This window comes from Cavia porcellus, unplaced genomic scaffold (genome assembly GCF_034190915.1).
Source record: "Cavia porcellus strain 051 isolate PalLab524CR breed Dunkin Hartley unplaced genomic scaffold, mCavPor4.1 scaffold_1, whole genome shotgun sequence".
Taxonomy (NCBI): domain Eukaryota; kingdom Metazoa; phylum Chordata; class Mammalia; order Rodentia; family Caviidae; genus Cavia; species Cavia porcellus.
In genome coordinates, this window is record NW_026947484.1 from 215,913,670 (window position 1) to 215,927,504 (window position 13,835).

Below are 13,835 nucleotides of genomic sequence, written 5' to 3' on the forward strand. Positions count from 1 at the left end.
CTATGCCTTTTGTCTCCAGAGAAGATTCTGAGACTCCTGAAATGGACTGTATGCATTTTGTTCTGTGAAATGAACTTGAGCCTTTTGGGGCCAGAAGCAGAATGCTATAGCTTGGCATCGCTGGGAGGTGATGAGAACCTGTTAATTAAGATAAACTGATTGACTCACTGAGTTTTACAAACTTACATGAGAACTTCTACACAATAAAGTTCTAAAAGCAGAACTGTAGAGTCAAAGATATATACACATTTCAATGTGATTTTCTGATACATTAACACTCTAAAAATACAAGAGCATCTATGCCTTTCTATTACCAACAGCTGATACTAGCACAAGAAGCATGGTACTCCCTCCCCTACAATGCTCTTCTTGGCTGGCAACAACTCCACTTCTCTCTTTCCTATGTCACTATAAAATGTTCACAAACTGATTTTTTTTCCGAGGGGTCTTTTTGAGACAGGGTCTCATGGCTACACAATTCAGGCTGGCCTTGGGTTCGCTTCATAGCCCAGGTGGTCTAGAACTTGCAACGATTCTCATGCCTCAGCCTCCTGAGTGCTGGGATTACAGGCATGTACCACAATCATGCCGGGCTTCCATAAACTGATTTTGTGTCATGACAAGTAACAAGCATACAAAGAAAATTTCCTGATCCTCTGTTTTGTGTTCCAAATAAAAGTTTAATATTAACAGAAGTCATTCTCCCTAAATTCCAAATATTGTCTTTAGTTCTCATTCTAATGAGTTAAATGAAGTTTAATTCTAATTTTTTTCCAAGATAAGTTAGGTATGTTGTTTTCTGCTTAACTGTATCCTCTCACAACTACATGATGTCTGCTAAAATCACAATTAATTTTCTTCTTAATCCTTACACCATGTTCCAATGGGAAATCAAATGTTTTCATTAACTAGGCCCAGCAACAACAAAGATACATGCTGGGCTTGTGGCAAATTGCCAACTGACTCTAGTGTACCTGGACTACCATGGTAGGTATCTCCTCTACAGGCAGACGACTGGATAAAGCTTTAAAATTTTAAAGTGCCTGCACTTTTTTTTTTTCTTTTTGTCTTTCCTTTTTATCGGTACCGGGGATCGAACAAAGTGCCTGCACTTTAAGGTGCACTTTTAAAGTGCCTGGCCAGGAATTTAGCTCAGCAGTGTAAGTGCCTGCCTGGCAAGGGCGAGGTCGTGAGTTCAATCCCCGGTAATAAAAAAAAAATTTTTTTTTAAGTGCAAAGACAACTTTATTCGTTTTAGTACCAGGGGTCAAACTCATGACCTTGCCTTTGCCAGACAGGCACTGATGCCACTGAGCTAAACCCTCAGCCTGACAACTTTGAAGTTTGGTTTAATGTTTTCACTGGTGAATAAATGAGCCTATTTATCAAAAGGGCCATAGGAAGGATTTTTCTCTGGTCACAATTACTTCTTAGATATGGAGAAAAAGAAATCCTGATCTACCCCAGCCTCCCATGATGAAAGATAAGCATCAATTCATCGAAAAATATTTTCAGATCTGGAATGAACACTCTCTTATTACTTTTCTCTTGCTGCTGCAACAAAACACCTGACACTAAGGAAAGATTTATTTAGCTCAGTTTGTAGGGTTTTCAGTCCATAACCTGCTGACTCCAAAGTAGGATGGCATGGCACAGGGGCCACACTTCAAAGCAGCAGAAGACAGCAAGCAGAAGAGCAAAACCGGGAGGGCAGCAAGCCCCTTTTCCTCCCTTATATTGTAAGCTCGCCACCCACCTAGAACTCACACAGGATGCCTCCTTGCTCTCCTCTGCTGGGGATGAGGATGTTTACAAAGTGAGGACCCTAGGACCCCTGCTGAGTCATTTTGTTAAGCTTTCTTAACTTTTCAAGTTGATACAATATATCAATCATTTCAAATATATGGCTGACACACATTCTGGGGCGGATCAGCCAACTAGCACACCTTTGTTGGGCTGAAGGGAAGGGACAGGATGGGGAAAAAAAAAAGCAAAGTATACCATCTATAGGTACAAATTCTCTATGATGAATGTTATCACTAAGAATATAAAATGTACCAATAAAATAAAAAACATGGCAGGGAGTGGGGGGAACCAGGAATCTACACTTGCCTGGCAGGTGCCATGCCACTGAGCAATATCTCCAGCCCAAAATGAAAATTTTTTAAAAAGAAAGAAGGGGTAGAGTCACATGAGATGTTAGCTCACAACGACAATGGATCATGCAATGCAAAATAATCCCAACACAGAGCTCGAAAGAGAAATGGGAACTTGTTTCCATCAGGTGATCAAGAAAACCTGGTTATTAGCGAGCCATTACTGTTTCAAGGGGAGTCTGACTCTGCACCGGTCAGTGAACAGTAGCTCTTGCAGTGCAGAAGACACATCTGTAGAGAGGTCAGGAACATACACACAACATTCTGTTTTCATAACCACACAGACCGCACCCTGTGCTGCTATTAAAGAGTATCTAGGGCAATTTTTTTGTTTTATTGGTCTTTTTTAAGGCATGGATTCACTATATGGTTCAGGCTGGCCTTGAACTCACCTTGTTGCATAGTCTGGCCTCAAACTCATGGTGATCCTCCTGCCTCACCCTCCCTTAGTTGGGATTACAGGATTACAGGCATTCTCTTCATTTCTACTTTCAGATTTTAGTTAATGAAATACTCTCTACAATCACTGAGAGCTTTCTGTGTACAGTTATACCCTATTTCATTCTCAAATCCCATTTGGGGAATAAACACAGAAGCCAAATGATCATACCAGTGAAAAACTGATCTGGTCCATAATGTCACAAAACTGGAAGGTTCGCTAGTCAGTCTGTTTTTAAGCCAGTATCCTTGTACCGACAGGAACCCTAAAGCACATCTTCCTACCTACCCTGGAAATGGCCAAAGGTCTGTGTAACAGAGCCGCTGAGTAATGTGTGGGACTCGTCACCTTCTTCCAGCTCTTCCTTCCACTCAGTAACGTACTGTCAGTATCTAACACACAGTGTGACTACCACTCTGTGTAAGAGCCCACCCCATATTGTGAGCTGCATTGCTCCATTCATGAGAAGTGGTTTCTTTTAATTCTAATTTATAATCTAAAATTTCATTGTTAAGATCAACTGCAAGAAGAGACTATTAACTGTCGGTGACTTTTATATCCTTGAACAAAAATTAAACGCAAACAATGCCAACTACAAATTCTGAATGGCTATTTTGAACAATATTTCACAATAGATACAAAAATTTAAATAAAACACTGACCTTGAAGAACCTTACAATCTACAATGAAGTCACACTGACAAATTTCATGTAAGATATAAGATTCTTGCCAGCTTTTCAGGAATTTTTCTTTCTTTTTTTGAGAAAAGGTTTCTTCACTATGCAGTTCAGGTTGGCCTTGAACTCATTTTGTAGCCCCGCCTTGCCTCAAATTTATAACAATCCTCCTGCCTCAACCACCCAAGTGCTGGGATTACAGGCATGCAACACCACACCTGATAAACCTTTGGAAACTAAATTAATATTTTTTTAACTTGTAATTTTGGAGGACAAACAATGAAAGTAATATGGCATGTTTTGATTTACAAAAAGTTCACTACTGATAAAATGTGGTTGCAGCCATCTACATGACAATGGAGATAATAATCATGTCTATATCCTGGGTTCCTAACTTGACAGTTGTTTAAAAGGAAGGCCAGGGGGGCTGGGAGTTTAGTTGGGGGCTGGGGGTTTAGCTCAGCGGCGTAAACGCCTGCCTTGCAAGCAGGCAGTCGTGAGTTCGATCCCTGGTACTGATAAAAACGAAAAAGACCAAAAAAAAAAAAAAAAACCAGATAAAAGGAAAGCCAGGCACAGGAGCACACATCTGTAATCCCAGCATTCAGGAGGCTGAGGCAAGGGGATTCCAAATTAAGGCCAACCTAAACTACATAGTGACACCCCGTCTCTTTAAAAAAAAAAAAAAAAAAAGGAAAAGATTATACTCTTAAAAAAGGATTATAATCTGAAACATCATACCATTGAGAGACTATGCACCTATGTACATTTATGTGTTTACAGCCTATCCAAAAATGACACCAAATTCTGCTTCTAGTTAGTTCGTATGGTGCCTTTTAAAAAAGTACAGTAAGGCTTGGAACACTTGTACAAGGTCCTGAATTCAATTTTTAGCACTGAAAAGAAAAAAGAAAAGAGTAAATCATGAATCCCAAAAGTGATACTCTAGAACCAGGCCATATTCACCAGGATAGATGTAATGGGTTTCTCTATCACCTTTCACTCCTTGAAATCAGATTTACTTGGACAATGAATACACAGGCCCCACATCCTTTACTGTGTGGCAAACTGAGGCCAGAAATGAACATGCACCTATGCGAGGAAGTGCTTTGAATACACAGTGAAACCTAACTTCAAAGTCTGCTGTCTGAATCTCAGAGGCGGCGAACAGGAAAGAACTGGTTCTTAATAAACACGACTAAATAGCTGCAGTAGAGGCTGAAAAGAGACATTCCTCATCACCAATGCTGCACTTAACCGCTTTTTAAAACCAGGCTTTGTGAATTATAAACTCACCCCAATCAAGAGGGCATTCCCAGTTTCTACTACATGACTAGTACTGTGACATTTTCTTTTAGTACAAAACTACAGTTTGTATGCTTAAGAGTTTTTTGGGAGACAGGGGAGAGTAGGGGATTGGGCCTTTGCATGGTTACATCTTCGTAGCTTTTCGTTTTTGAGACAGTATCTCACTAAGCTGCTCACTAAGACTGAGCTGCAACTTGCAATCTTCCTGCTTCATCCTCCCAGAGTACTAGGATTACACCAGACCTGGCTTCCCCACTGCAGTATTTCTTTGGCTTTTTAATTTAGTTCTACCTATCTGACTTGAGGATTTATAGCAGAATTTTTTGAAACATAAATTCAAAGAGCCTACACACTCAACATGCTACTGAATAGTTTTCGGTCTGATGTTAACTAACATAGTTATGCACTCATCTCCGTACTGTACACCCACATCCAGCCAAAAAATTGTCAGGTTCAATTCTCAACATGTTCCATGAGCTTACAAATTTATGATTAATTAATCTTTTTGTGCTTTGGTTTCCTCATCCATCAAACGTAGTAAATAACAGGATCTATTCTATAGTGTTACTCTAAGGATTAAATAAGAACATGCAAATTAACTATAGGGGTACCTATCACAAAAAGTTCAAGAAGTACTGGAATTTTTAAAAGCCAAATTCAATATACATGAATATAAGACTCCTAATGTCACAAAACAGAGTGGAAGACGATACTTCGACAAGAGCTAAACACAACAATCTTCTCCAATCATAACTGTGTTGTTTTCCTCAAATTTACAATTTTTCAGTTTACTTACGGAATTAAGGGATATCTGTGAATCAGTGATACTAATTTAAGGAGCAATGAATATATAATGTACATAAGAAAATCTCTAAGGGATGGAGATGCAGCCCTGTGGTAAAGTCTGCCTAACAAGCCTTGGGTTTAAATCCTATTACCACAAAAATAAAGAAATAAGGAAAGGAAGTCTATTAGTAATATACTAGTCATACACACAAAGACTAAATACAGTAAAATATAGATTGATAAGTTAGAAGCTAGCTAGCGTAACAATAAACCTTACAGTGCTTTATAATATATCAGCATATATACCTGTCAAATGACCTAGGTCACTTTAAGTGAGTAAACATGCTGCCTCGCTCCTTCTCTCAGGAGCACGCTGAAGGGATTCTCCCTGCTCAGGCCCTGTCTCACACACAAGCGGTGAATCGCCAGCTCTACCCAGAACCAGCCCGGGCTTGTTCATTCTCTCTCAGTCCCACTGCAATCAGAAGAAACAACTGCCTCCTTGCCACATGGGGAAGCTCAGGGCATTGGGTAAGCCTTATATTCAGACTACAAAAGAACTTAAGAATACCTCCCTCCGGTTTTCTCCTATAGGAGCAAGGAAATTCTGGGCACTCAGCAATGTCCCCAAGGAAAAAAAGTCAGTATTCACCAAATTACCCCTCTTGGCCGCCAAAGAACAATGGGGCTTCAGTAATTTCCTTCTTTTATTTTTTTTTTTTTTTCCTTTTTATCGGTACCAGGGATCGAACTCACGACCGCCTGCTTGCAAGGCAGGTGCTTATGCCGCTGAACTAAACCCCCAGCCCCTAATTTCCTTCTTTTAAAGCAGAAATAGATAGAGCGTGACTTCAACATTAGCCAAATGTCAACTAACTGCAAGGTGCACTTGTTCCATGTCAGCACGTGGGCTGGTTAGCAGGGATCCGGGCCTTGGCCACAGACTGCCCCAGCCCTACTGAGCTGTCTAAAAATGACAGCCACAGATGAGAAAGTGGGCGCTACTGTCCTCCCTCTCAACTGGGAAAAAACACAAAGGCAAAAAGCCCCAAATGTCTGTCACCTCATCCTAATTCAAATGAATTACTACTTGTCAAGCTTGAACTGACAAGCTAGGGCCCTTAGTTAACAAAGATTCAATCAGCAAGCTCCCAACCCAGAAGATACCCAGTGGCTCTTTAAGAGTGTATACTAGGAAAGTTTAAAGTACCACACAGAAGTGTCTTGAAAATTGCATTTCAATAATATTCTTAGTCCTCATGGAAGATGAAAAACCTAGTTTTTTTCATTCCAAGCAGTCTGTTAAAGGAAATCAACATTACTTGTAAACAGATTCCAAGCCATCAGAAAGGTAAAATAAAAATACACTTGTGTGTTTTAGATACATTTTTTAAATCATTTGTCAGATTTGTGTTCTAGCAAAATTCTTATAACTGACCACATAAATTCAAACTTACAATGAATCTTTACAGTCTCATGTCTTTGAATACATAATAAATGCATGACTCCTTATCACATTATAAGACATCTGTAAGAAAACTCAAAACAAGTAAGGCACAATGGTGCACACCTGTAACCCCGGCACTTTGAGCACCTCAAACAAGATCATGTTCCAGGTCAGCCTGAGCGACATAGTGAGACCTTGTCTCAAAACCAAACAAGCAAAAAAAAAAAAAAAGAGGGCAAGGAAGAAAAAGGAAAATAAAATTACAATATGATATGTATGTGTACCAATTCCCCAAGATGAATTATTATGTATTGCTAACAAATACTAATTAAGGAAAGAAAAACTGGGTTGGTTTTGTTGTTTTTTGCCAATGAATACTAATTAAAAAAAGAAAAAATGGGTTTTCTTTAAAAAAAGGTGCTTGTATTCTCTTTGGGTAAAAAGTGATTTAATTTATAACTTTATTTTTCTTTTTCTTTGTGTGTGTGTCTTTTACAAACAGGGTCTTGCTAAGCAGTTCAGGCTGGCCTTGGGCTCACTTTGTAGCCTAGGCTGGTCTTGAACTTGCAAATGATTGTCCTGCCTCAGCCTCCCCAGTGCTGGGATTTCAGAAGTGTGCCAGCATACATGGTTCAACTTTATTTTTCTTAAAAAAGCTCTACTGGTAAAAAGACTTTCACATTGCCAGGTATAGTAATATTTTCCAGCAAAGAGTTACCACACAAAATACAATTACCTTAGCCAAAGTGTCCCCTAGTGTCTCCTAAATACAAACCTAAATAAACAGGGTGTGGTGGTGCATGCCTGTAATCCCAGCACTTGGGAGGCTGAGGCAGAACTGATGCAAGTTTGAGGTCTGCTTGGGCTACAAAGTGAGTTCAAGGCCAGCCTGAACTGCATTAATGAAACCCTGTCTCAAAAAGACAAAAATACGTAAAATAAATAAATAAACCTAAATAAAGCAATGTTAGAATGCTTACTATCAGGGAGGATCAATTTTATTTTTGAAATATTTGGAGAAAAATGAAGTCTATTTTGGCTAACCTATACTTCTTTTTTTTTTTTTTTTTTTTTTTTCCTGACCTATACTTGTTGCCATGGAAGATTAGGGTTTATTTCCAGGAGAAAAAAAAAAGAAGAAGAAATTACCCAAAAGGTCTCTGGAGTTAATGTGTGTATAGGTACAAACAGCAAATTATACCTCTGAAAAAACTACAAACCTGCCAGAGGCAATAAGTGACTGAGATTTAATCCCAAAACAGGGAATTTAGAAGGCGGGCAACTACTAAAGTGGTTAAGTCATTTTATTTCTTTCAGACTGTTGTTTGTGAGGGTTTGGGGTTTTTGTTTTGTTTTGTTTTGTTTTGAGATAGGGCCTCACTATGTATTCCAGGTTAGCCTTAAACTCACTATGTAACCCAGGCTAGCCTCAAACTTCTGACAGTCCTCTTGCCTCAGCCTCCTGAGATTTTCCATGTGTACTAACATGCCTGGCAGTTCTTATGATCACCATGACTAGAAAGAACTAAATAGAAGAAATAGATTATGAAGTACCATGTTGACAGAACTTCCTTACCTGAACTGAAACATTCAATCCCTTCCCACTCCCATCACCCTAGACCCACATTGATGCTGGCCCAGCCCCATGCTCACCTGTTCCCTCTATCTGACATGTCCTACACTCTCCTGAAAGATGAGGAGACAAATGCCAACCTCTCTGAAGCTCTCCCAACTGAAGAGTTAGAACCTACCTGTCTATGAGTTCAAATATTTTGTTATGCCTCTAAAGGGTACCTATTACAAACTACATTGAAAAACAGTTCAGCTACACTTGTGCTCAAATTCTATCACCACCAGCAGATCATAAAACAGTATCACCACTGCAGTATAATGCTCAAAACCATAAACGAGGAACTTGGTTTTTATCACTTTTGCATGCAGAGGGCATTGGCTATACATGAGCAATATAGACTACAAAGTCTTCATCCCAAAAACCTCAAAAGAAAAGAAAAAGTCATATCCCACAAGGCCAAGAGTCACCCATCTATAAACCAGACCCCGAGTTCTAGTCCTTGGATTCTAATGACTATACACTCGGCTAGGAATACTTCCCATTTTGTTCGGCATGATAACAAGATACTCAAACACATTCCAACACAGGAATAAAACAAAGTCTGAAATGGTTGCATTACAGTGAAACTCCTATAGGAATTAATACGCTAACACACAATGTAAATTTCAATTATGAAACTTACAGTTAGGGCTGGTCTGGTGGCCCATGCTTATAATCCTGGCACTCAGGAGGCTGAGGCAGCAGTGTCATGAGTTCAAGATTCATGAGTTCCAGACCAGCCTCTACTATACTAGATAGGCCCTGACTCAAAACATCAAAAATAACTTTAGTACACTAAGTTGAGCAAGATCCTGAGAAGCATTTGAAATGTTTCAAAGGTATCTTAGGATTTAATCAAAAGGTCACTAGGTACATCACAGTAACATCTAAAAGCTATTTACCTGATGTGTGTTGCAGGTAGAGATTCGTACTGGCGTGACAAGAAGAGCTCCCGATGTTTCAGCTGATGCTTCTGTTTATCAGTCAACTCGATCTCAACTGTTGTTTCAGATTCTTCCTCAATTTCCTCTATATAAATAAAATTCAAAGAATCCATTATTACAAAGCCTGGTGGCCAAAGAATCCATTATAACATTATTATCATCTCTCTGAATACTAAGAATTAAAAAGATAGGTCAAGGACTTAGCGGTTTAGCTCAGTAGCTCAAGCGCTTGCCTGGGAAATACAAAGTCATGAGTTTGATCCCCAAAACATAAGCACCTAAAGAGAACATAGAGAAACTGAATTTAATTTTAAAATGTTTATGCTTAGAAGGGCACTTATCAAGGCTGGGTATGATAGCACATACCTGTAATTCCAGACCTGGGGAGACTGAGGCAGGATCCCTGCAAGTTCCAGACCAGTGTGAGTTCAAAGCCAGCCTAAACTGCATAGTGAAACCCTCCAAACACAGTTTAAAAAAAAAGAAGACACTACTGAGAAAGCAAAGAGACCAAAAGGACCCAGCATCAACAAGGAACATTCAAGCCCCTAACTCCAATTATGTGTGCTCACTGCAACTTGTTCCAGTGCAGAAGTCCTTCCTCCTGGGAAATGTGTGCAGAAAGGAATCTAACTTCTACCAGCCTCTCTCAAGAAAAGGCTCTCAAACAGTCACTGATAACCTGCTTCTATCAGTTTCTATGTAGCACAAGAGCTCCCTGGCTGTTATCTACTCAGTCAATCCTCTATACACAGATTTATTCATTTAAAAACAAAAGCAAAGGGATGAACCACAGCACAGGAGAAATTTCTACTAATCACGTAACTGGATAAAGGTCTAGGATCCATCATACAAAAGACAATTCTCAGGGTGTTATGGTACACATCTGTAGTCCTACCACTTGGGAGGCTGAGACAGATTCTCATGAGTTCAAGGCCAACCTGGACTACACAGTGAAATTCTGATTCAAAAAAACTAAAAATAAATAAATAAATAAATAACAGAACAAGACAATCCAATTAAAAAAGGATTTGAATGGGCAATTCTTCAAAAACATATACATATGGCCAGTAAGTAAAGACACTCAGTATCAGACATTAGAAAACGCAAATCAAAGCCACAATGAAATTACACTCATGAATTGCTTTGGATAAAAAAAATGCTCCATAATAAATTTGATCATCATGCATATTTAAAATGTACCCATAAATTCTAATTAAAAGAAAAAAGAAAAACATGTTTTCACTGTGGTGTGAACATCACAGAATGTACTTCCACAAGTCTAGATGATACAGTCTACTACACAGCTAGGCTATATGCAGTGGCCTACTGCTTGCAAGCCTGGATGCTTATCACTGAATACTGTAAGCAATTCTAACACAGTATCTGTGTGTCTAAATATAGAAAAGATAAATACTTAGGAGACAGATTTTTCAGCTCTGTTATAATCTTACAGGACATCACCTGGAATATGCAACTGGTCCTAACTGAAATATCCGTACATTGTTCATGACTCTGCTCCACGCCAGCTGGAATGGCCACCATCAGGACAGCTTCACAGTTACCAAAGCCAATTTCACATGAACAGAACAAAAATTATCCCTTCTATATAAAAATCCAGAATAGCGGGGCTGGGGATTTAGCTCAGCGGCGTAAGCGCCTGCCTTGGAAGCAGGCAGTTGTGAATTCCATCCCGGTACTGGTAAAAACGAAAAAGACAAAAAAAAAAGGAAAAAAAAAATCCAGAATAGGCAAATGCAGAGGCAGAAAGAAGATTAGTAATCACCACTAGAAGGGGGAAATGGGGAATGTTAAAGGACAGAGTGTCTTTCATAGGCAAACAAAAAAACTGTCCTAGACTTGAAAGTTATATAAATTTATGAATATACTAACTCCACTGAAGTACACACCTTTTTACAGGGGTAAACTATATGTGAATTATGTCAACTTAAAAAAAAAAAAAAAAAAGATAAATCCACCCCAAAAAGACAAATAATGGTCAAGCGCAGCTCATTCATCTTTGGCTACTAAATAGTGAGGTTTTATGGGGGGTTTTATTTTTTTTGAGATGAGCATCTTGCTATGTTGCTCACCCTGCCTTCAAACTAACAGTTCTCTTGCTTCAGCCGCTGAATTGAGACTACAGCTATCTGGGAGGCTGACGCAGAAATACCACAAATTCGAGTACAATCAAGGCAACTTAGGAAGATTCTGTCTCCAAAAAAAATTTACTTTGTTGTCATTTTTTGTAGACAGAAACACACATCCAGACCCCTCTCACCCCAACCCAGGACACCCAGGTTTAGAAGCTCAGGTAAAGTCACACACATTCACGCTCAGTGAAAAATTTATAGCACTAATTTTAAAACATTTTTAACACCTTGCAAGCACTTCTCAATTTTTTTTTTTTTTTTACAGGATCCACACTTCTTGTCACACTGAGAACCTCGAAGAGGTTTCATTTTTTGTTGTTTTTTGTTTTGGGGTTTTTTGTTTTTTGAGACAGGGTCTCATTATTTTGTTCAGGCTGGCCTCAAATTTGCAGCAATCCTCCTACCTCAGCCTCCCAAGTGCTAGGATTACAAGTGTGCCACCACAACAGACCAAGAGCTTTTGTTTCTATGGACTATCCAATATTTATTAAAGAGTAAACAGCATGTATTTTTTGAGTTTTTGTTGGTTTTTGCTTATTTGTTTTTGTTGTTTTGGACATGGTCTCAGTATGTAGTTCAGGCTGGCCTTGAACTTACTATGGAGCCCAGTGTGGCCTTGAACCCACAGCACTCCTACTGCCTCAGCCTCCCAAGTAATAAATTTAAAAGTGTGTGCTACCACACCTGGCCAAAAAAATTCCCCCCACCAAAAAAAAAAAAAAATTTTTTTTTTTGAAACAGGTTCTATCTAGTTCAGAGTGGCCTTGAACTCACTATGCAGCCCAGGCTGGCTTCAAATTTGTGATCCTCCCAAGCGCTGATATTACAAGCATGTGCCACCATACCTGGGTAAAAATTTTAAACCACAAAAAATTGCAGCACACATCCCATTAATCAGCATGGAGTCTCTGGAAAACTCAGTGGGAGAACCGGCAACACAGTTCAATGCCACCCTGGCATGATATGATCAAAATCACTGTGACCTCACAGAGCCCCCGAGAGAAAGTCAGGAGCAACTGATCTATGCAAAAGAAATCTTTCCTGAAAGTCTAACAGGGAAGGGGCTGGGGATTTAGCTCAGCGGCATAAGTGCCTGCCTTGAAAGCAGGCAGTCGTGAGTTCGATCCCTGGTGCCAATAAAAACGAAAAAGACCAAAGGAAAAAAAAAAGAAAGTCTAACTCCAAGGAAAAATCCAGCTAGCACTAGAGCTTTGTTCCCCAACTTTAAGAAGTCTATCTTAAAAAAAAAAAAAAGAAAGAAAGAAATCTCAGAGATTTTATCTTCACATTATGAGATACAATGACTCATCAGTTCTGCTGCAAGTGAAGATCCCATCAGAATTTTAGCTATTTCTGCTTTATATTTATTCAAAGAACACTTCATCCGGCAAAGGCTGCCCAATTTTATAGCAAATTCAAAGTCCATCTGGAATTATATACAGCCTTAACATGTCACCATGCAATTTTCCATGTTATCAACTGTAAAACCTAAGGCACAAAAGCATTTGAAGTAATCAAATTATTTAGTACCACCAGAGCATCATTCTTTTTAATCCGTTACCAATATAGCAGCCAGATTTTCCTCTAGTATAATTTAAATTTCTTTCCCACTTTAATAAAAAGACCTCAACTCCTGGGCATGGTGGCATGTCTATAATCCCAGTACTCAGGAGGCTGAGGCAGGAAGACTGCTGCTAGTTGAAACCAGCCTGGGCTACACAGAGAATCCAAGGTCATCCTGAACTATACAGCGAGCCTCAAAAAAACCAAAACAAAAAATGTTTTTTAATTAAAAACAAACAGTCCTCAACAGTTTTCACATACCATTCAGATAAAAATTCAACTTTCATGGCTATAAATCTCCCCACATCTGTCCTGTCATCATACATATCGTAAGGAGCTATGGTCTACCTTCTATCTGACCCAGAGCTAAAAAAACATACAAGGGCCAAGTACACAGCTCAGCGGCGTAAGCACCTGCCTGGTAAGCATGAGGTCATGAGTTTGATACCCAGTACCAAAAACCAACCAACAAACAAAAAAATCCCAACACCCAAAAACCTATTACTGATGTGCCGAATGTGTTCTGAAGACATTTTAAGGAAACTTACAAGTCCTGTCTAGGATTACAGTTCACAAAAAAAATTTTTTAATTAAAAAAAAAAAAGATTATAGTACTGAATTCTACACAAGAATACAGTAGATGCTTTTAAGTTTATGACATGAGATAGGATACACCAAAGTAGAACGTAAACTGGGTATGGCAGTGCATGCCTGTAACCCCAGCACTTGGGAGGCTGAGGCAGGAGGATT

The 13,835-nt window shown here is 39.2% G+C and overlaps 1 protein-coding gene across 6 annotated transcripts in view; it reads right to left on the reverse strand.

Moving 5' to 3' along the window:
* The window catches only part of Mta3 (metastasis associated 1 family member 3), a 138,563-nt gene that overhangs the window by 97,328 nt on the left and 27,400 nt on the right, over nt 1–13,835 (reverse strand). For all 6 annotated transcript variants that reach the window (XM_063229284.1, XM_063229270.1, XM_063229268.1 and 3 more), the window contains exon 4: nt 9,328–9,454. In XM_063229284.1, the coding sequence (XP_063085354.1) occupies nt 9,328–9,454 (127 nt within the window). The remainder of the gene's footprint in view (nt 1–9,327; nt 9,455–13,835) is intronic.